The 23,304-nt window shown below is 43.2% G+C and overlaps 1 protein-coding gene across 1 annotated transcript in view; it reads right to left on the minus strand.

Annotated features, from left to right (window-relative positions):
- The window catches only part of RIMS4 (regulating synaptic membrane exocytosis 4), a 60,128-nt gene that overhangs the window by 23,763 nt on the left and 13,061 nt on the right, over positions 1-23,304 (minus strand). The window contains exon 2 of the mRNA XM_074888102.1: positions 379-520. Coding sequence (XP_074744203.1) covers positions 379-520 — 142 coding nt within the window. The remainder of the gene's footprint in view (positions 1-378; positions 521-23,304) is intronic.

The raw sequence follows: 23,304 nt of genomic DNA on the forward strand, positions 1-23,304 counted from the left end.
CCAAACCGCAAGGCCATTTTGAAACAGGGGAGATGGACAACTATTGTGCAACATTAAAAACTACTGGCTTATAATTTACTACCAGTAATGAGCCTCAGCTATTCACCCTGAATTATTCTTCTAAAGGCAAAGTGGTTAAAAGTAATGGGTATCTGCTTCAGCTCAGAATAATGAAGACACTAAAAAAAAGTATATAAACAGCTGAAGTATGTGCCAGCTATGCAGGCAGAGAGATCTGCTCTAATTGAATGGGCAGTACACCTGCAGCGTAGGCAAGTCAGAAAAACACCTCATCTATCATGCTGGAGGAAAATTAATATGTATCAGAAGAACAGTGCATCGCACAAGTGATTACCCAGCTCCCTTTCAACGACTTACTTTCCCTCTGATCCATAGCTGTTCATGCTGTCCTCAATGGACTCATGGCTGGCTTGACGGACGGTCCGGCTGGGCATTTCAACAGCCAGCCCAGTTTCTGTGCTCCTTTGGATGGCTCCTTTCAGTCTCCGACCATCCCCATCTAGGAACAAAAGTCGACAAAAGACAGTTGGCTATTGCTAACACAGCCTTTTGCAACGACAGTCAAGGAGAAGCAGAGAAGGTCTTTCAGAAGACCAGCCTGGCATCTGGCAGCCAGGCAGCACTTTTGTTACTCAGCCCTGCTTCATCAGCAGCTCCCAGTCATCTTTGGAACAAACCCAGTGCTCCAGCAAGCCAGGGCTCAGCAGAAACTCAAAACATACATACCACCCTACCTACTCCAACCATTTGTATCAATTAATTATGCATCGAGTGCAGATGCACGCAGGCACACAAGCTGGCTATATGCGGAGCTACCCAATTTGGGAACACAGCAGCAGTAACCATGGGCAGAGCTGAGGTGTACAGCGTGACCATGCCTCAAAACGTTTCTTAAATCCCATGTTGCTGCCTCAGATTGTCCAGAGCAGCAAAGAGCCACAGCTCCTGGTGAGCGCCAAGGGAGAAGTCAGGAGGAAAAGACCAGGCAGCACCAGAAGTGCTGTGAAGGCACAAGCCCTCCCAGAGAGGCCACAGAGGAATAGCTGGGCATGGCCAAAATGTTCCCTGGTGGCACATGGAAAGGCACCAGCAGTGGAAAACCCTGGAGAGGACTATTCCCCTTCATACACACCCTCGGCCACAGCGCAAGGGGAATTAAGTAGGTTCTGGTTCCTCCTGGGTGCAATCTTTAGAGGTTCAGCCCTCTGAAATTAACAGCTGCTATTTTCATCCTCCATCTCTAACAGTCTGTTTCTCAGAACAAACCATGTTATGTAATGAATATGTAATGAATACCATTACTATTAATTGCTTTAGCTGGTGTTAGGAAGCTCCAGATTTCATCCCACATACAGCATTCATCCTGAAACACATCTGCTACAAGTTTTCTGAACAAAGCAGAATTATCTAAATCCTCTGAAGATGCCTGTCTGTTAACCCGAATTCAGGCAACAAACCTCTGACCCACGGTGCTCTCAAACCCACCAGCTTTTTGAGTACCACCCCTGGAGAAGAAATGACCCAGCTACTGAGTCTAGAGACCTCAGGATCCCCAAATAGTAAAGAAAACAAGTCTTTCCCAACTACTTTGAAAATATGAGGATATCTGTAAGAACCTGTCTAAAATACAAAGAACATTGTTATTTGTGTAGAAAGCTGCTTGACCTAAAATACTTTTCTTTAGATCTTGGTGTGAACAGGCACTTTAAAAAAAAAAAAAAAAAGAACAGTAAGATATCAGAAATGCTTCCTATCCTACTTCTCAACTTATACCTATACTGAAATGTAAAGACAAAAATCCTCCTATAAATACAGCTCTAAAGTCCCTTTTCCTCTGGTATCATGAGGTTTCCAACTGGGTAATCGTGTTGGCCCCAGGGCTCTGCACCAGCTGCTGTCCCCACATATGGTGCAGCATGTGTATGCATGTCCCTATGGGCTAAGAGGATAGAATATGCATGTTCTGGGTTAACATTAACTACAGTTTGTATTGTTTGTGTGCCTAAAGCAATGTATGAAGCACATTGTATAAATCAGGAAGTTACACAAACGTAAAACATATTTTTAATGTGCTTTCAAAATCCAAACCTTCAGGCAAGAATAACAATACAGGCATTAATAAAAGCAAAGCCTCATGAAACGACCTTACCTACTTCCCCAACCACTGCAGAACAGTTCCCTTTGATGCACCCACCTCCTACCAGCCTCGTACAACTCGCTGGATCCTCTGATGGGGTTTGTGGGTTCCTTTCAGAGAGCATCCCACAGCCTTGCGGGCAGACTTGATGGTCCATTTAATTTGTCTCACATTCACCTCCACAAACAATCTTTTAATCATCTACATCCATCAATGCCCATCCCTCCTTCACATGCACACTCTCAGAACACTCATCGTTCCGCGCTTTTAGGCTAGTCCTTTCGAGAGCCTTGGCAGGCAACTGCAGTCAAAGGAGCAAATGACATAAATGTAGGAAACAAATTAAAAATGCCCCATTGCCCAACTATGAAACATCTGTTTTAAAAAATCTCTTCTTTCCCCAATCTAATGAGACACGCCTGGAGACATGCATACTTAGAAGACTGCATCCATATCTGGCAACAAACAAGAGGCTTGGGACAGAGCAAGGCTTTAGAGCAACACAAGGTGCTTTCTATTAGCCACCTCTCGATTCAAAGCTAATGGCATAAAGCAGAAGGGCCCCAAGACAAGAAAAGGCAGCACTGTGGAAGACAGGCAGTACCAGAGACGATTCAGCTGGCACGGGGCAAGTTCAGCTGTAGGACCACATGCACAACTTTACGCTGCTGGCTTTCTATGAGTGGGTGATTTTCTAGTATTCCTGATTGCTTTTACAGCTATGACACATGGATATTTAAAAAAAAAAAAGTAAAAAGATATAATGGAGAAACTTTGGAAAACAAGACGACAGGAAGATTGCAAGACTCCTTCGTTCCTCCCTCCTCTTCCAGAGATGCACAGTGACTCCAGCATCTCACAGACCATCTCCTATCATTCTGGAGAAAGGCTCCTCCAGCCTTTTTCCCCTCCAGTCTCTTTTTGCCACAAGTTTCCCTTGAACAGAAGGGGAATAACCTGTTTTGCCAAAAGCTCCCAAACCACTGCAGCTGGAGTCAAGACTGAAACAGGGTAAGAGATCAGCAAAGCACCAGAGATGGCATCTTAAATGGGATATAGGTTCCTAAACTACCCACATAAGCCCTTTAGTCAAACTTTACCTGTATGCAGCATGTAACAAATGCACAGTGTTTTAAGCCCCTCACTTGAGAGGGATCAGGAGCAGCAGACCTGGAAAGGGTCAGCATAGAAAGGGAATAAATATAGACAAAGCTGCACTGCTCGTCTGCGGACCAAAAATACTTCACAAGCAACAGTCACCTACTAGCAACCTTCTCTAGTCAGTGTGGAGCATCACATAGGGGCTGTGTCTCCTCCCTTACCTGAAAATCTTGTGCTTCAACACCTTTGCAAATCAAGAAGGTAGTAAATGACACGTGTCTATGTGGGTGTTGCCTGGCAAAAACACTTGTCTTAATTTAATTGTTAGCAGTATCTGGAACAAGTAAGAGTAGTATCAGTGTCTTCTGCAGTGTCACCAGATTTATTCCCTGCACCTTTTCCAATTAAGCAGTAAATGACAAAGGTTAAGCAGCCAGTGAAGCCTGCAGTGCAACATGCAACTGAAGAGCAGATCCTGCTTCAGAATGACCTTGGGAAGAAGAAATTTTTTGCTCAAATATCCAGGATGAAGATACACAGCGCCTCGCAGACGCCAGGAACCAGAAGGGACCAGCAGACACTTTGCCAAGTTCTCTGTGTTGACAGGCACTTAGATTTTGCTCTGTTCAGCCAAAAAAAATTATGTTTGGCTAAAGAATATCTTCTAAAAAGCTAACCACTCTGGATTTGAAGATACCGAGAGATGAAGAATCTGCCATTTGCCTGTGCAGTTTATTTTACTACCTGACATTTAGAGATGCGACTTAAGTTTGTCTGGTTTCAGCTTTCACCCATCAGTTTTTTTAATGCCCTTCTCCACTGCGAGGGCTGCTTTGTGTTCTCGCTATAAAGACTCTTCTGCAGTGTAATCAAGTCATCTCTCAATCTTCTTTGACAAGTTAAACAGACTGAGCTCTTTATATTTCTCACACTCTGCCATTTTTTTTCTCCTGCCCTTGAATCTCTTTAATGACCTCCCCAGGTTTCAAACACCCTTTTGAGAACACGCACAGCAGAACTGGAGACTGCATTTTAGTGCAAAAACACACAGAGTGGTAAAAATCATCTTGTACTCTCATCTTTACCGCTTCTGCTTCCATCTCCCAAGACCACAGTAACCTCTTGGTATAGCATCACACCTCACTTGGACGCTCTGCAGTCCTGCCTGTCCTGCTGGTACGACCTTGTAGAACATTATATTAAGAAATATGTAAGAAAACACATTTTATTTGAAAGGAGACAGCAAAAAGTCCAGATGGCTCTATACAACTCTCCCACCCTCAATACTATTTATTATCCTGCTAAGGTGCATATCACCTGTGAATTTACTGAGGTTTAAACTCATGCTTGCTTCAAATCAAATGAAAATGATAACACCAGGCCTTCAAAAGAGCCTCCTGCTTTTGAGGTTTTTCCTTGACAACTGCTTTTTGAGATCTGAAGTAAGTTTTTAATCGATTTACCACTATCACATTTTTTAGGGTCATGTTGTTCTAGGACAAAACCCTTACATATTTATCACATTTACCCAGATAGCTGCTTCTACTAAAACTCAGAGAAAAAAAAATGTCTAAGAAGACCCATTTTCCCTAAATCCTTCTTGACTGGTATTAATTATATTCCTATAATTTTTGTTCTTTATTAATTGGATCTCATTATCATGTTTCCCCTAATTCTGTCTGTGAGCGACATCAGACCAACTAACCAAAAGTTCCCTCCAGAAACCCAGTAATGAACGAGGAGGAGTACGGTGACCATGCAGGTACCCTGTGCAGAGTAGAGCATCCTTTGGAGAGTTGCCTGCCTTAAACCTATTTTCAGCTGTCAACTGCATCGAGAGGCAGCTCTTCTCAGATGGCAGAACTGACTGCCACCAAGAATTGTATTTACCTTAATCTTGGGGGTGGGAAGTAAATAAATAAGAGTGGCATTGTCCCCTTCTCTCCCCCAAGGAAAGAGTCACTGTTTCCCAACTCCACTTCTATGTCAATCTAATGCACAACTCTTCAAAGCCCTTCCTCTCTGCTATTGACAGGTCTCTCCATGCTCAGAAGCTATCAAGTCTTGAAAAATCTATGCCAGTTCTGCAGTAGCTCATCACAAGGTCATGATTATATAATTATTACTCCTACACAGAATTACTCTACGATAGTTGTTTATTGAGTTGATGTTTCTGAGGGACAGAGTGTGCCCCTTTCACTGTTATTCTTACACTACCTCCTCTCTTGTCACTTCCTTTTCCCCCACTCAGGTACTTGGTAGCTTCCTTCTCTTTTTGTTTTCAATTTTCTCCTCCACGTTTGCTCAGTCTGCTGGATGCTACCACCACAAAAGGAAACCAGCATGATGCACGTGCTATGGACCCTCCCATACTTTAGAATTAATTGATATTGATTTAACCCTGAGATTAGGAATTGACTGAATTTCAACTCGATCAGCTTTGCTCCTAAATTAACCAACTGCACAGAACTCGTTGGTACTCAAAGCACACGGCCAGGCAGCACCAACAGAGGCCACCCAATACATACTAAGGGTCTGGCAAAAAACAGCCTGGTCACCTTTTTTCCTTCCCGAACTTCACCTTGGGTTGCAAGGTGGAAAGGAAGGGAAATCATTTGGATGCTTGCTTTCAGGTTGCATTTGTTCCCACTGCAAAGCTCTGGATAAAATAACATTTTATAATTTTCAGGAAGAACTAGTCCAAGCCTAAGCAAAGAGACTGCATTTCTATTGCTTTTCTTACCCAAGTCAAGCAGCATGCATCGATTTGCATCCACACATGCTGCAGGGTATCGACCCGAGCACACTCTGCTCTCTGGCTTCACACCTGGGTTCCTCAGCAAGTGAATTATCTGCTTTCCTCCAAAATGAGGCCCAGGTACAAACTAGCACTTATGAAGCATGGAGAATTGACAACCCCAGCAGGGAAACAGAGAAAAACTCATTTGACAGAGTCAACACACCCTTCGGAGCATGTGGCAGATCATGCAGAAGCAGAGATGAGCTGAGATGAGGGGGATGAACGTCTGTGACAGTATCACACATCTGCAGTCAGCATCCAGGGCTACCAGGGGCATGTGGCCAGGTGGGACAGGATCTGACTGCCTGCAAAGGAGATATGCCCCGAGCTATGCAGCTGTTTACACCAAATCTGCCTGCTCTATTCTTGGCTCAAATGTGGTCTCACAAGCCCTTTCAATTCTCACAGCCATGAACTTCACTCTTAAAGTCAAAAACAAAGAGTTGATTCTTGCTCTTCTCCATGAAGATCTGCCCCAGAGAAAAGATGACGTATGTCAATTTGGGGCTGAAAATGAAGAAGGGAAAACACCAAGCACCCATCTGGATATTATCACCTGCTGAGATGAGGAAGAAGGTCCCCAAGCCCAAGAACTGGTCTTCGGCATGTCTGTGGGCAAAAAGCAGCAGTGGGAGTCTCAGCTCAGCACCCTGTGAGACTGCTGAAGCACTGACCATTTTACCTACTTCTTATTTTCGAATACTCTAAGAAAAGAGCCAATGCGTTAGCTTCTCCGCTTCAAACTTTGTCACTGCGTTGTTGTTCCTAATGGGTTTAAAAATAAAAGATTGTTTTCTGTTTAGTCAGATGCTGAATCCCTACAGACATGTGCTAAGATTTGTGTGCCATGAATCAATTCTGAGATGAATAAAAGAAACCCATTGTTCAGCTTCAAAGGGAAAAAATAAAAGTCTTCCCACAGCCTTGCATGAATATCCAACACCTGCGACAGCCTGGCACATGCTGAGCAGAGCGGCTGTCAGGGTGGGCATCGCAGGCCCTTTTATATCAGTATCTGTGTTCAGAGGAAGCCATGCTGCCCTCCTAAGGGGATGCTACTGTTGAGGGGAAAAAAATAAATATATAAATACTGGATTGTCACTTCAGAATGCAGTTTAACAAGATGAACTCAATCTCATCATGCCTGGCAAGCTCTGACATCCTGCCAAGTATTCCCTACATCGACATCCTAATGGAGTGTGAATTATGAGCACCTAAAGTGAGGCAGTTTGTACTGTGCTCCAGAACATGCCAGGCTATCATCACAGCCTGAATAATCCACCAGAAATGACAGAAAATGGCTGGGGATAAGCAGGGGCACTAATCAGGCTGTTTGCTTCGTTCCCCTTGTCCTAGTTTCAGACACTAATAAAATCACACCCTTTCTTTCCAAATTAAGCAGAAAATCTTCTGTGGGATGGGAAAAAAAAATATTTCAGCATGTTAATTCTTAATCTGTGCAGATTAAGTACATCCACAGGGCTAGGAAAGGTCATGAAACTCTTCTTGTGAGAGCCAGAAAACAGTAAAATTAGCAACTATTTGTATTGCTGTGACAGCTACAGACCCCAGCTGAAGGCAGAGCAGGGCCAGGACACCCACCTCCGCAGGCAGCCTAGGGAGATGCCAGCAAGACACCTCCTCCAAACTCCCACCCGTAGCGTAGTCACCAACACGTCCCACTGCTCCTGGACCACTAGGGTATTTTAGCACAAAAGAGCTTTCTCTCGTCCTAACATTCAACCCTGCCTTTCCTCACCCACACTGATAGGCAGCGGTCACACCTGTGCCCAGATGCACACACATCAAACCAACTCCCCCCTCAACCCGTAATTTTTTTTCTTCTTCCTCCTGACCTTTAAAAGAAGACCAAAAGTCATTCACAGAGTTATTTTTGTGAAGTAGGCACCTGGCAGCAGTCTCAAGAGGCTGCCTTCCCTTCTTTACCCACTGAACTTGAGACGCACAACAGAAAACTTCCTCTGGCCTGCAGAAGGGCGACTCATTCCGTAGCTGTGCATGGCACGGGAGCTCTGCGAGTCTTCATAAAACAACAGCCCTATTTTTAAAGCCCAACAGTAGTTTAATTTAGGTAGGACAAATCTAACCTTCTTCTTCCTCTTCCTTCCTATAAACGCAAAGAATGGAACACAGATCTGATGCTCCCCTGCACAGCCTGTCCCTCCCTCCCACCACCCCAGCGACCACCCTGGGAGAAGAGCATTTCACCCTCTATGCCTCTCCCAGCCCAGTGGTGTGGGCAGGGGAAGGACCAAGCCCCCACCATCAGATTTTAGGCTTGCCTATAGTTCCTAACAACCCTGCAACCCAGCCCAGATCCCCAACTCCTCAGCCACTTTCAAGCAGCAAGTGTTTTCTCCTCCAAGCTGGCCTGAAGCTGCAGTTTGTTTTAAATACAGCTGTGTCTGTATTTAAGCAGGTCTCCACCCCAGTAAGATGTTATCACCTCTTGTAGGTTGGGTGGAGCACGGGTAAAGCATTGATTTTGCTTCCTATCTTCACAAGATCCATTTTCATATTTTAAACTAGGAAAGTGTGATATATTTCTTTCTGCTCCTTTTGCGGTTAAAAACAACTAGTTCCCATGATACTATTTTTAATTTTGACCTTTTTGGTAATTCATCTATATAAAAAATTTAAATGGTCAAAATTTTCATTTAAAAATGTCTAAAGGGAAAGTTCTGCAACTAACATGCAGCCAGGAAAATTACTTTGAGATTTATTCCTTCACTGACAAAAGAGAAAGCTAACAAACCAAAAGGTAAACATGTATAATCCACTGTCAATGACTCTTAAACAGATTTTTTGACTATCATAGAAAATTGTTTAGCTTTTCACCATAAAAAAGTTACAGTACCATAACACTAACAAAAACATGTTTCTTTCAGAGTATTTCATGGGAACTACTTTGCAGCTAGATTCAACTCTTCAGAATTCTTTCCATGTCTCTATTTTGTTTGTAGCAGCAGGATCCAAATAGCTTCATCTGATGGCTGCTTCTGCATTTTTATTTTTGTAAGAAAATGGAACACACTGCCCCCTTCTCTTTCCCCAATCTGCCATGCTTTGCAGGAGAGTCTGATTAAATGAAATATCCATATGCATACAGAAAATTCACTGCTGTAAGATTTCTTCAGCAGCCTAGCAATGAAACCTGAACACTGCCTCATAGGCAGGCCCAGGTTCTCTGGGGACAGACAAGCTGATGCTGCACCAGTCGTCCCTGGAAGAGCTGCACGCCTGGGACAGACACATCCCGGGTCTTTCTCCACCTTCTGCTCTTTTTGTGCTTGGGCAAGGGCTGATGACTTAAAAAGAAAATCTTACTATGATATTTATAATGCAATAAACCACACATATATATACACACATACATTCTGATTGCACAGCAATGAGGGGATCCAATCTTTCCACTTCCTGGATTTTGTGGTTTAAGCCTCACTAAGAGTTTAACTTCTCCTTCTTTGACATTTGCCCACCGGGGAGGCTCTGGGGGTCTGCTCTCTGAGTCTATGCCAAGCCAAGGAAAGTTTAGCTGATGGGCTCAGAGAACAGGTACATTTGGCACAGCTGCAGGCAATTAATAACACTAAATAACTGATTTTATTTAAACTACTGCATTTATTCCCTAGAAAGCTGGGAGAAATGTCAGACATAGTACCAACAACCAGCAGTGCTTTAAGACAAAATGTTCTTAACTCAGAACTCTTAAAACTTTGCCAACTATGAAGAGCTGGGCACCAGGAAAACATGAAAAGCCAAAAGGTGGGTGGCTAGTTTGTCTGCCAGGGCCATTCCAGGGCTTCCTTCTTGTTATTTCACAATGTGGACCAGAGGGGGAGCTGATTTGTGTCCTTGTGGCTGGAAGTCCTCCAGCTGACCAACATAAGTTATGAAGGCCATGTCAGGATCTCTACTTAATTACAAGTGAGTTGAAGCAGAGCGCTCTGTCCTAATTCTGCCGTCCATCTCACACTATTAATAACTCGGAGGATGTTGCTTACGTCCAGGATCTGAAATATGAATGATCCTGAGCTGCAGAAAACCTCTCAATTTAGAAGAGGATCACAAAAATGAGGTGACTTCACAAAAATAAAGCAGCTAGAAAGCGTCATTATAAGAGAAGGATGGCATGAGATGAAAGAGTGCCCTGCCCACGCTTCACTAAGCCAGGAAGCTTTGCACAAAGCTGTAGTGCCCTTCCGGAGCCCACTGGACCTGCCTGCTTGCTAACTATACCTCCTGGACGGGCCCAGCGTCCTGCTTTTCACTCAGTAAGTCTTGGGAAGAAAGCAGTGGGCAAAATAACTCAAGCAGCCTGTTTGCAAGCTGTGTTTTCCTGTTGCAGAAGAGGATTCAGGTCACGAACCTCCTGAAGCCACCAAAACTTCTCAGAGATGCTGACACACTCCATCCAAGGGATTTATAATGCTCAACTCTAGCGTTTTGCTTTCACTCAGAATGTTACTTTTAAGCTGAGACTATATATCAGATCTTTTCTTCTGGGGGGCACTAGTTTGGGTCTTTCTCTCTACCCAGAGCCATCTTTTCACAGCATTCATAGAGTCTGAATATCTTTCACCTCTCTACCAGATCTGGCTGCAACTGCAAAGCATGTGCTACATAAGAATGACAAGATAGAGGGTGAGGACCAGGCTCTGGCTTAAGTATTGAAGAAATAATTGCACCCCTCAAATTCACAGCTAAGCAGGTAAAGTTTAGTTTTGGTACAGACAAAATTCAGAGGGAAAGAGCTGACAAGGCCAGATTTATTAAGATATTTCCTATTTTTTCTGTCCCACTGATGCTCTTTTAGGAGCGAGCGGCTTTGTCAAGACTATGTGCGTGTGAACACAAAGAGCAAGCATCGGTCTTGGCACAGTGAATGAGTCATGCAACCTTTTGTTCATTTGTTATAAATACAATTAAAAAACCAGTCACATTTCTTCAACAGGCATGAAGCCACAGAACCCTGGAGTCATTCATAAACTAGAATCATGGTGCAGAATCGTGCTTAGAATAGCATTTGATTTGTGTTTAGCTTGGGTTGTAATTACTTCATCATATTTTCCTTAAGGAAATGAATGATCAAATTCACAAGGAGTTGACTTTAATTATACACACTGCTAAATAACTTGCGTCCATTTGGAAGCAATTATTTGATCCACTGTGGAAGCAGAGAGGGGGAGATGATGGTCTGGTTTCCAGAGAAGCCAAACAATTCCAAGCAATTTCACCAGATGATACAACTATCTGTGTCAGGCTTCACCAAAGGTGCTTTTGCATAATACCTGTAGCAAATGCTAAAGGAAGCAAGCAAGCCGGCACATTTTTCCCCTCTAATTCTCCACATTGCTTTGACTCACACAGAGACATCCTTTGACAGGTTCACAGTTGTGCAGTGCTCGTAGTGTCAGGCAACTACCACATCCCATCACAGATGCACTAAAGGGAACCATTTTCTTCCCAAGTGGTACAAAGAACAGTTCAAAGACCTCCGCTTGCAGCATGCCTGTGATGCTGAAGTGGCGAGCACAGAGGGTGGCTGTGTTTCCCAAAAGCCCGGGGAAGAGCCCAACGCTTTCTGGCAGGCAGAGAGAGGATCTAGCACAGCAGCAGCCCAACTTGCTCACTGGTTCTTCCAACCCACGAACAAGAGCTCTGCTCTTGCAAATGGATCCACTGCACTCATACTGGTTCTCTCGCACAGATTCCTTTTCAGGATCCAGGATCACTTTAATACAGCCCAAGTGCCTGGTTCTGCTTGGTGGAGTGAAAGGAGAGCATCCTGCCCTTCATGACTATGATCATTTGGCTGCAGGCATCTCTGGACAGCTGGAAGAGAGGGTCAGGCTTCAGTGCCCAGAAGCAGGACAGGACCAGCAGCACCTTACGATGTAAAGTGATTCATGGTGACTAAGAAATCAAAGTGGTCAAAACACTGCATTTCATCTCATAGGAAACAGCCCTGCCAATCATACATCAGAAACATCTTCAACTGGTGACAAGCTGAGCCGTTAAACATGGAACACACCATCCGATACCAAAAACAGAGACGCTGAAATTTAACTAGCAGCCTCCTAAGAAAAAAAAAAATGCAAGCAACATTTTCACAGCCCAAACCCTGAAGAGATGCCTGCAGACTCTCATCTTAGTGATAAACTCTCCCACAGACAAACATGGCAGACACATAACCGTCTCCTACATCTGTTTTCTGCATGCACAAAAGCAGTGCTCAGATACAAAATCACCCCAAATTATTTGAAGTCCATTGGGAAATTCAGTTCACTGTTTATCTAAGCAGAGTATTGAGTTTCCAATAGAGGAAAAAAAGCCCTTTAGCCAGAGCTGGAAAATAGATGTGACATCTTCATCTCTGCTGAAAGATACTGGAGAACATGGGAAACCAACCAAAATTATCATGCCTGTCTGAAGATTACTGAGGATTAAAGAAAAAAGCCATCAATGCAGCAGATTAATACGTTTTAGGAACATTACCAAGATCTAGTTTTCTCAATTACCAACCATTAGATGCAGGAAGAGTCGGTCCTTTGTCAAGAAGAGACACACTATGGTGTTCAATATTCTATTGAATGGAATTTGTGTTAATCACTCATAGTGTAAAACAGCCACACACCAGCACAGCTTCATGACAGGTAGATGGCTGTTTGTAGCATGGTTACCCCATGACACGTACACGGCAGCAAGTTCACCAAAATCCCATGATTTCTGCAAAGTATTTCTAAATACATTTTGTAGAAGGAGCAAGAATGAACAAAAGGCTTTAGAGACCTTGGCAATTTCTCTCTCTCTCTCTACTATGAGAGCAGAAAAGAGAACAGATGAAGAAGAAATAAATGAGAAGTACAGGCTTGTGACACAGCCAGTATCAGTCTTGCAGACAACTCTGCCAGTTCAGGAAGATCATGCATTACAGAGCAGTAGGTATTTATTTAGGAGTGAAAAAGTAAGTTTTAACTAACAAAAAAAAAGTTTGATGGGAACCTCTTTATAAGATGTGCCAGCAATGACTGACCAACAGTAATAAAACAAGGTCAGAAGAGGACACTGTGCATTAACCTTGCTTATAACACACCTGCATCTGCATAACTCGCTTCCTTCTTATGCCTGCAGTTAACTTTTACATTTCTGTTCTCATACTTAAAGACTGGGCTGATGCAAGGAGGCTTCAGGATTTCTTGAGGTGGTACTGGCAAGGTCAGAGAAGTTCATTTCAGACGCAGCACAATTCCCTTCCATCACCGACTGCACTCCGAGCGCTTCGCTTCACTCCGCTACGTACAAAAACTGCACTAGTGACCTGCGTGCGTACAGCCCCCCTACCCCACGGTACGGGTACCAGGGTGGAGCTGTGCCATCAGGCCCCAGCCCTCACATTTATTTCGGCTAACATGGAAACAAACATCAGGAGGTAGGACACACAATTTTTAGAGTGAACTTCAGAGAGAGACCCTCAGTCCCAGCCCATTCATGGTCAATGATCACCAGTCAAAATTACAAAGCAAGCTCTGGAGTGAAATAAAGTCCTTTCCTCCTCCTGCCTGCGAAGCCACGAGTTCAGGGCTCCGTCTCCTTGGCAACAAAAAAAGAGCATCACAACAGCCTCCTCGTTAGCAAATGGCATACAAAAATGTGTCATTTTTTTCTCTCCAGTATCTTTTATCACTAGGGAGTAAGCCTGAACTCAGAACTCACCACTCAGCAAAGATTGAAATAGATACCCATTATTGCTATTTAAAAATTTAAGTATCTTTAGAGTCTTTAAGCCTGTCCAGAGATAGGTAGCAAGTAAGTGATTTTAATTTATTAAGTTAAAAAAAAAAAACCTTGCTGAAGTTCACCTTTAAAGACAAATTATAGAACTTGAGGAGTTTGGGGAAAAAAAATGCAGCTCATAAATTTAAGATCTGTATTTTAGATTCTGTTAATATTCACTTTTGAAAAGCATTAGAAATGAAGATTACAAATTTAATAATGTAACACATGGGAGGAATTATCCTCCTCCCCATATAAAATGGCAATTTGTTCTTGCCTAGAAATTGACTTTCTATTACTGTCATTAAACCAGCATAATGTGCTAAAATTAGGGTTTGCCCCACCACAGCTCTGTGGCAACCGACAGCCAAGAACTCATCATGCCAACAACTGAGAATACATCCTAATGAGGCAAGAGGAGCAACGGACACTGCTCCCTGCCAAGGAGCGGACATGTCCTCGCTGCAGGACTTTGTGGTGCTGCTGGTCATTAACAAGGGCTCAAAAAGCAATTGGACAAAATTAATGAGGAAAAAGAGTCAGGAGCAGAGGAAGTCCCTAAGCCACGAGTCAGTGGAGGCTGGGCCAGCATCCTGAAGAAGAATCCCAATAAATCCGGGCAGCTACTACTCGCAGGGTTACAAGGCGGGCACTCATAAAAGAAGTCAAACTCATGGCTGGCAGAAGCGGGGCTGTCTGGGAAGAAGCCACGCTTCCACTTTCAGGTTTCACCATCCCTCATTTAGCTGTGCATTACACAGGGACACGGTTGTCAGGAGGTCAGGCTGATGCCTTGTCCCAGCACTCATCCCCCTCACGGGTTTCCTCCATGGTGTCGGACTCTCTTGCCATCTCCCTGACTTTCTTCAGACACAGAAACCCCTTACTCCTTCCATTTTGCCACAACACAGAGCAGTGAGATCACAGTCCTCAGACTGCAGTAGCCTCTCATTCACTTCCTAAGCTGCTTCCCTCCTCTGAAGCTTGTGCCATCGGTTTAATGGCTGTCCCACATGGTCCCCCCCCGCTCCATCTGTGCCCTTTCCTACCCACAGAGCATCCACTCCTCCCTTTTCACTCAACACGCTCACATGTAACTCCACATGTCCCTGGACCATCAGGGATGATGCTGCAATGCCCACATCAGAATTTCCCTAGTAGCACCAGCATTAAAACCAATATTCAGTGGTTTCATCAAACAAGTAACTACTTATAAATGGCTCCACTGAAAGAACATTAAAATTGCACTGTCAGGTCTTTACTGTCCCGTGTCACACAGCTCTTCTGTCTTGAAGTTACTGATGGGTTATGACACATTTCAATAATAAAAGAAACCTCTTTGCCACTTCTTAGCACTGGCACCATTCCTCCCTTTCACCAGTAACATACTTACGCAGCTGCACATTAATTCCACCATTTGCCTTTTTTTAAAATTTTAAACATGTTTCACCCATACTTATGCAGCAGGCAGGTAGAAGACCTGCTCACATCTCAGTTATTTCTAGAAGAAATCTAAGCAACTAGCACTGGGAAGTGAGTTTGTAGCATCTGCTGATGGTTCTCGCCCCTTCTTTGCCCATGAATTGTCCCAAGATTACCAAAGAGTAACACTGGTCAGCACAGCCAGAAGGTGCCCTGTTTCTGAGCAAGCAGGCTGGCATGCCAGGCCAGCACAGGACCTTCAAGCACTAATGCACGGCTTTGATGAGATGTGTCCCTCACTCCATGACAGGTCGGATCTGACTCTTAAGTGTAGTCATCCGTATTTGCTTAAGAACTTCTCATTTACCCGAGCAGTCATTCAAAGAAGCTTAATGGTTGGAAATGAAGATGAAGGGGACTTGTGATAACCAAAGTGAATCCATTTGCGAGTCTGACACATGCACAGAAAGCACTTTGCAGTCTCCACCAAAGCCTGGCTTTAGCCTCCCTGCTGAAGCAAATTCTAGGTCATAACATGTGCAGATGTTTGGAGGTCTGTGCTTTGTCCTTGGCCTAATTTGGAGAAAGACACGTTTTGATTCTGCTCTGACTGCACATTTCAATCAGGCTAAACCATAAGGCCACACTTGATTTTGAAGTCACTACTAAATTTTAGTCCTCTGGATCCATGAATGACTAGTACATCTTTCTGGTATCCTTTAAGCCATACTCCTCAAAGTGTTCTGTTGTATCCCTTCTCCTTAGAAATGTCACTTTACCAAGCATGACTTGGCCCTTCTGAATGTTACACAGTATTTGTCTTTTTCATGCATTTTCTGCTAGAGATATGTGACTTTTCCCCCTGTTGTATAAAGCAGGTTTACTGTTGTATAAAACAGGTTTCCCTTTCAACAGTCTCCCCTCCTTTGCACAGCTGCTTAATGAATTCAAAGTGTGACATTTTGTTTTCCACAGTGAAGTATAAGAGAAGCTGTAAACCATCACTGTGAGATGAACTAGAAAACACAGAAGGCAGCAAGCCCTTCCCACCAGTCAGTCGCAGTTCTCTCAACAGCACCCACTACACACTGCAAGGCTCAACTTGTACTCAACTAATCAACAAACTTCACTAAACAAATCAAAATGTCAACTTTAGGAAGTATATACAAGCTTCTATACACAATACTGTTTCACAAGCAGCAAAGAGATTCTCTGCTTATTTTTGATACTCAATGTGCTACCCCTACCAGGCCACTTCGATGCTTCACTCAAAAACCAGTTCCAGGATCCAAGTGGATTTAAAGTGTAGAAAGACTTTGCAGAGCACTGCACAAATTCCTCTGATGTCACCCACGCAGGAGGCTACAAATTGGCACCAGTAGTTGTCAACATTTTGTTTTGATCTTTTGGCAAACAAATCCACCCTCTGAAATGTTTGCAGGATGCAGAGATAAAAAGCAATAACGAATAAAGACCAAAGAAGTTTGAAGGGTTTATTTTTACCAAGTAATCAATATCTTCTGGCAGTCTTCCTCCAGCTCTAAAAATACCAGCGAGGACAATAACCCTTGGCAGGTTTTGTACAGTGCTCTACAAACATTATCTAATTAACCATCACAATCCACTTCTCAAAACAAGAAAGCATGATCTGAAGTTCTTCTACAGCAAGAGAGAGACAGAGCACAGATGAGTGCTGGGAAGGGATACCGATGGAGAAACCAAGGTTAGAGTTTAGGAGCTCCAGTTCTTGCAGCCTGACCTACTAACCACACTGTCCCTCTGGGGCCAGCCACAGGGAAATGGTGTATTGTTCACACAGTATGTGCAAGCGTCTGCAGTCAGTGCTTAGTGCAACCCTTAGTTTCACTTTGCTGTGATAAAGCATTAGGACAGCTGTCCAAGCCAATTCATTAATAAATCAAATGACAATAAACCAGTTGGAGGGAGATGAATTATTGAACTCAAAGCCATTTAGTACTCAGAGAAAAAAACTAAACTCTATAAGCTGGGAGCTACTGAACACTGAGCCTGAATTCCCTTGAAACTGTTTTACTGACATGCTGTAGACTGTGAGTCCAATGGAAACCTCAAAGAAGAAACACCATCTCACCTCTCATCAAAACACAGCAAGCAACGGCAGCAATCTTCTCAATGAAGTACTATCTCTTCACAATGACTTTGGATACTTTTATACAACTGCTTCCCCATCTTCACTCCACTGGAGCCGAGAGGGGGATCCATCCCCCTAAGCAGCGAGCCATGTGGGACTAACATGACGTGCCTGTGGAGCTGTATCACCCTGTTCTTGCAGAGGTGGTGGCGTTGCTGCCCTGGCACCCAGTCACAGCAGGGCATTTGTGGCATATCTCCACTTTCCAAGTGCAGCCTTAACAACCTGGTTTCAAGCTCAGGAGGTTGGACCTCCTCCTTCTGATATGGCAGATCTGTGCTCCTATCAGCTCATTTTTACTTTACGCTGTCCACTTCCTAGAACATCCCAGATCAGCGGGAAATATTCTCAAAATGGGGAGCAAAAGCCCACCTGTAACACTGTGTGACCTCCTCTGTGGGTAAGACAGGACATGGGAAGATAAAACTAGTAATAAATCACAAGTCTCACTGGAGGACTCTCACTAGTCTTCTGGACATCACTAGCTGATTAACCCCTGTTGCCCAGCAGATGATGGGCAGATGACAGTAACCCATTTACTGATCTCTCTTTTCCATCCCAACTCAATTTATATGACTAGTCCTGCTGAAATTTCCTATATACGATCTAGTCCTTGGGATCTATTCTTCTCCTTTGACAGCTGGCTATTCCCATTAACTCCCATTGCAATGCAGCACATGCACATATATCCAGGAGAGAACTGAACTCTTCTGAATCCTACCTGCTAAAATCAAAAGCACCTTGCACAGACTGTTACACTACAATGGCAAGATTTTCCTATTGAAAGCATTATAAATAAAACAGCATTGCATTAAATATTTTTTCTTCCACATTTCTGCCCAACCAACACAGAACTACATTCAAAGATCCCAATTATAAAGCAGTGTATAATATAAATCCATTTCTCACATCATCCTTTGTCCCACAGTAACAGAATATGTTTCATACTGATACATTTTATACAGATGGTTTTATCTTTGAATGTTAACAGATTCCTAACACACACCTCTAATAACAAGTTCACTGACAAGATGGAAGTCACCCCAGATATTTTATTGAGAGCTAATTATTTTCTGCAGCTTTAGATTATTTGCACTTTGCACCCCAGGCCTCTGACTCTGAGAAAGGTCTGGAGCTCTCTGAGGTCCACAGCCTCCAGGAGACTTTGCCAGATTCCCACCGTGGCAGGCGAGGGCTCAGCCTGCCTACAGCCCCTTGTGCCTTGCAGGGAGGGTGCACAAGCTGCCTGCGCACAAAACCACATCCCCCAGCCTCTCATCACTCACAGTCGAAGGCCAGATTCTTAAGGATGTTTAGCCTCTTGACAACATAGATAGTGGATCGGTGGGAACTGGCTTGTGAAGCACTCTAAAGCTCTGGGGGCTCTTTAGGTGTCAAAAGACCTTTGCAAATCCAACCCTTGCTCTAAGCACACAACCCAGGAGCAGTAGCTTCCCACTCTGCAGAGCAAAGATAACCTTTTCAACAGAGCTGCCTCTGGAAACAAGACTTGCCTCTCCTCTTCCATCCTTCATGACTTCTGAACCTTTCAGCTACACTGTTTCAGAGGTAGCATGTTCCCAAAGATTCATGGAAACTAGTATCCATGGACAGAAAGAGATCTGAATTAATGTCCCCACCAAAGGAAACGCCCATTACAGTTCAGCCTCTTGTCTGCCACAAGAAGCAAGAGCCAGGTGACCCGTAAGGACAAATGCACCAGCTATGCCCAAACTGCAACCTGCACGTCCAAATAGGCCGTGGATGATGTCTGGGAAGGAGAGGTGTAATTAGTTCCGCTACGCCTGCAACAGTTCTTAAAAGGTGGGGAGGAGCGCCAATTGAAATGTAAACTTCCAGAAATGAGTCAAAAGCAGTTTGGAGTCCTAAATATGTTCCCTTCCCACTCTCACATTATTCCAGTTTCTGTGATTTCAGAGTCAGATTTACCTATTTGAAAAAGTTTTGGTCTTTTCTCTCAACACAGCACAAAACCCCAAAGAAAGTGGGGGGAGTTTCTCACCTGCAAATTTTCTGCAGGGAAACAGAAGTGGTGTTTGCTCCTGCTAAAGAAATTTTTAAGAATTATATACCATTACTTATGTCCAACTCTGTTGTCAAAAACAAGCAGTAACAGGAAAAACGTTACATTTGACAGTAATGAGATTTTGTTTTAAAAAAACAAAAACCCAAAGAAACCCAACAAAAAAAGAAACTGCTTCCTCCAATGTTGGCTGCATCCTTTGCCACAAGGAACAGACAGCAGATGCCGTCCATAGCTCCCTACCCTCAGGGAAGCACACACACCACAAATCAAAGGTTACAGAATAATTTCACTGGGGTTCCATACTGCAATATTAACAGCAAATGTTCACGATAGCCAAAACCATGCACTCAGCTGCATTCAAAATTTCCCTATCCTGCAGCTCTGCTTCAATGCTCACAGAGGAAAAATTATGTCAACCACAAATTTTTGGTCAAAGTATCTCAATATTAGGATGGCACTTTCACTTCTGTTGGCTTTTATCAGTTTGAGACAAAATTTTGAACTTTAAAACACATTAATATACAACTTTGTTTCGTCTAAGGCACAGGAGAGCAGATCTGAGAATGGCTGTAGGCCCAGACTGAAAGCAAAACATGGCTAGGAACAATGCAAACACTGATGCTAAACCAGCAGAGACACAGATACTACAGAAAAGAGAAAATTCAGAGTTTGCTCAAAGTCCTCAATAGTATATTTACTAAACACATAGTTCAGTACCTCCTTGAAAATTAGAATTTAAGATGCAGCGATAAGAAACGAGAGATAAAATCCAGTCCCACATTAGGCGTTATATAAAAGACATGACAAAGTCGGTATTAAGACAAAGAGTTGACACCCAGCAACTCCATGTTATCGACAGCAACTCCTACTTACTCCTCTAAGCACTGTGGAAGTTGCACCCTCTGCAGATTTTTTTTGCGTACACAAACCAGTTTTGTAACACTAAAAAACCCAGTTCCAGTACAGATATATTTCCATTAATACCAGACAAAAAGCCACCAATTGCCTATGTGACTCCAGACAGTTTTGATACTCCCACCTGTACCAAGGTTCAGAAAAGGAACAAATTCTCTCACAGCATTTCAGTTGGGTACCTGACGTTTTGATGCTGATCATGAATACTAAAGATGGAAGATGAATCTCAGGTCATCACGTCAACCAGAAAAGCATCTCAAGGGGTGCTCACCCTGCCCTAAGCCAAGTCTAAGAAACAGGTCTAAACCCTGAGTCAGCATACGTATCAATATAAATCCAGTTCTGGAGTCTTCCGAACAAACTATTTTCTATTACTTTGGGGCAGCCATTAGAGAGTCACAATATTTAGTCAACCTTACTTCTACAGTCATTAATCATGCACCATTTAACTAGTGGTTTGTCATTTACTCTCCTAAACCTTTTCAAATCCTTCTGCTTATTTTCACATCTTTTTTCAATCCCATTCTATGTGTCTTACTAATTACACTCCTTCACTGTCATAGGCTGTTTCAACACAGACATGTTGAGCCAAAGGTGGTTTGATCACTTGCTGTGTTTTATAAGCCCAATGAATTGTTTGCTATTGTGACATTTACAATATGAACAGTGTTACTGGAAGATGAGCAACTGTACTTAAGTATCTGGAAAGCTGCTTATAACTCTAGGGGAGGAAGGATGAAATGATCATTTGGTGGTGTGCTTGAAAACAAGAACAATGTAAAAAAGAACAATGAGAAGGGGAAAAAAAGCCCAGGATTTCCATCTTCTCAAAATAAGGAATTTTGCTCCCTTGCTGGACGGTACTGTTTTGGAAGGACTGTTATCTGCAATTTTACTGTGTCCTGACCCAGCCATTCCTGTCAGTCTCAGGAGAGTCTCTGTCTCCAGAAGTCCACACACAATGCCAGCCTAAGAGTTGCAGATCAACAAAAGCAAAGTCACATCCAAATGACAGATGCCAAAAACGGGTGATAGATGAATGAGACAAAGCAGGCATCACCTGAAAACTTAAACACAATTGAATTATTCATGGCCAAAAGGAAGGGAAGAGGCACTGTGATGTGTATGAGAGAAAGAAGGAAGCGAGGGAAGTAGATGGCTGACAGTAGTAAGAAGCAATGGGCTAGCTCTCAGAGGTACCCAGAGCATCAGAATTCTCAGCCCAAATGTACACATCCACAGATTTACTCCCAGTGACAAGTCTGACTACACAACGTGACATTGAGCTAAAACCATCCTGAACACTTCCTCTCTTGAATTGCAGTTTTCATTTCACTTCTACAACATCCTGACCTATCGTGCCAGTGATGCAAACCTTAACGCCACGCATACATAATGCAGAGATGACTTTACTAAGAGCCTGGAAAAGTAACTGACTCAGTCACCCCAGAGGACAGTTAACAGAGGCTAGTGAGGGCCAGTTATATGCCACTATCATTAGCTACTAATTCAGCAGCTTCAAAGACGGTAGGAAGCAATGAACACTTCCACCTCCTCCATGCCAATCTCCTCAGAGGTGGCTAGCAGCCCACACCAAGGAAAGCGTGCAAAGCTCAAAGGAGAGCTGAACTCAGTATAGCTTGAAGAGTGCCGTCTAGACATGGTTTGTCACAACAACACTTCTCCTTGAAGCCAAAACTTTCAGCTAAAATAAATGAAGGACCAAACACCTCTCAAAACAACATCAGCACTATGCAGGAATTGGTTGGATAGCTTCCACTTACCAAGAAAAACGCTGTGGACACAGTAACTCCCAGATACACTCAAGTCGTGCAACCCCATTAGATCAACAGCTCCTAATTCATTTAGAGTGTGGATCAGTCCTCAAACACCTTTGGCTATCAGTAAGACCTACTGAAAGTGATGAAGAGGAATCATTATGCATAACACCCTCAAGAACTTGCTGTAAACACATTTGGCAGCACAGGGAGGTTCCTTTATGGCATAATCCATTTTTATATACACCTAATATTTTCAGGTTTTCAACCGATTGTCAGTGTGTTTGTAGAGGCTGTTAATGAATCTCATTGCTAAAAGCAGTTACAATTCTGTAGCTATTAATACAACGTGACATCAGTTATGTCAGCTTCCGAGTGAATCACAGTTGCAAACTTGTAGGTGTTCGATAGCTGGTTGTCAAGTTGAAATAGAACACTGTTAAATATAATCCAAGTCTGTCCTAGTTTTGCGGCTCTTTTCCCCTTTCTGCACTGCAGCCTTAGTGGACTGAACACCTGCAGGTCTGAAGAGATAAGCCCTGGAATATCAAGGGGAAAAACAGGTCAACTATTAGACCACTTACATCAGCAAATTTTAAAGTGTTTGCCTTTGACTGCAATTTCATCTCAAATCTGACCACTGTAAGAGCTTAAGAGAGCAGGTCACCAAATCTTTTACAATGTCTAAACCTTGTACGACGTACTCATATCAAGATGTTAAGCTTTTTTTCCCCTCCCTTACAAACTGAAATAAAAGGCTGAGAATCTTTCCTGACATAGTAGTTTAGCATTAGAGCAGGCAAAATCCAGTTTCCAAACCATTTACTGAATATCAGAGGCCAAATTCTGCTTTAATCTGCATTACTGACACTTGCAGAACACTTCTGTATTGGTCAACTTGTACATAAAGGTACATTCTTAATAAAACTGACAGAAGCCTGGGAAATTATTAATGAATATTTTGATCAGTGAAACATTTTCAGGTCATCGTGTTGTCACCATTTCAGGATTCGCTTCCCCTCACCCCCAACATTTTTCATGCAGTTAATATCCTGTACAGGTGATCTTTGGAAACCCAGTCTTCAGGCTCTAGAGGAAAGGTGTTTTAGGAAATAA

The sequence above is a fragment of the Strix uralensis genome, chromosome 18 (genome assembly GCF_047716275.1).
Source record: "Strix uralensis isolate ZFMK-TIS-50842 chromosome 18, bStrUra1, whole genome shotgun sequence".
Classification (NCBI taxonomy): Eukaryota; Metazoa; Chordata; class Aves; order Strigiformes; family Strigidae; genus Strix; species Strix uralensis.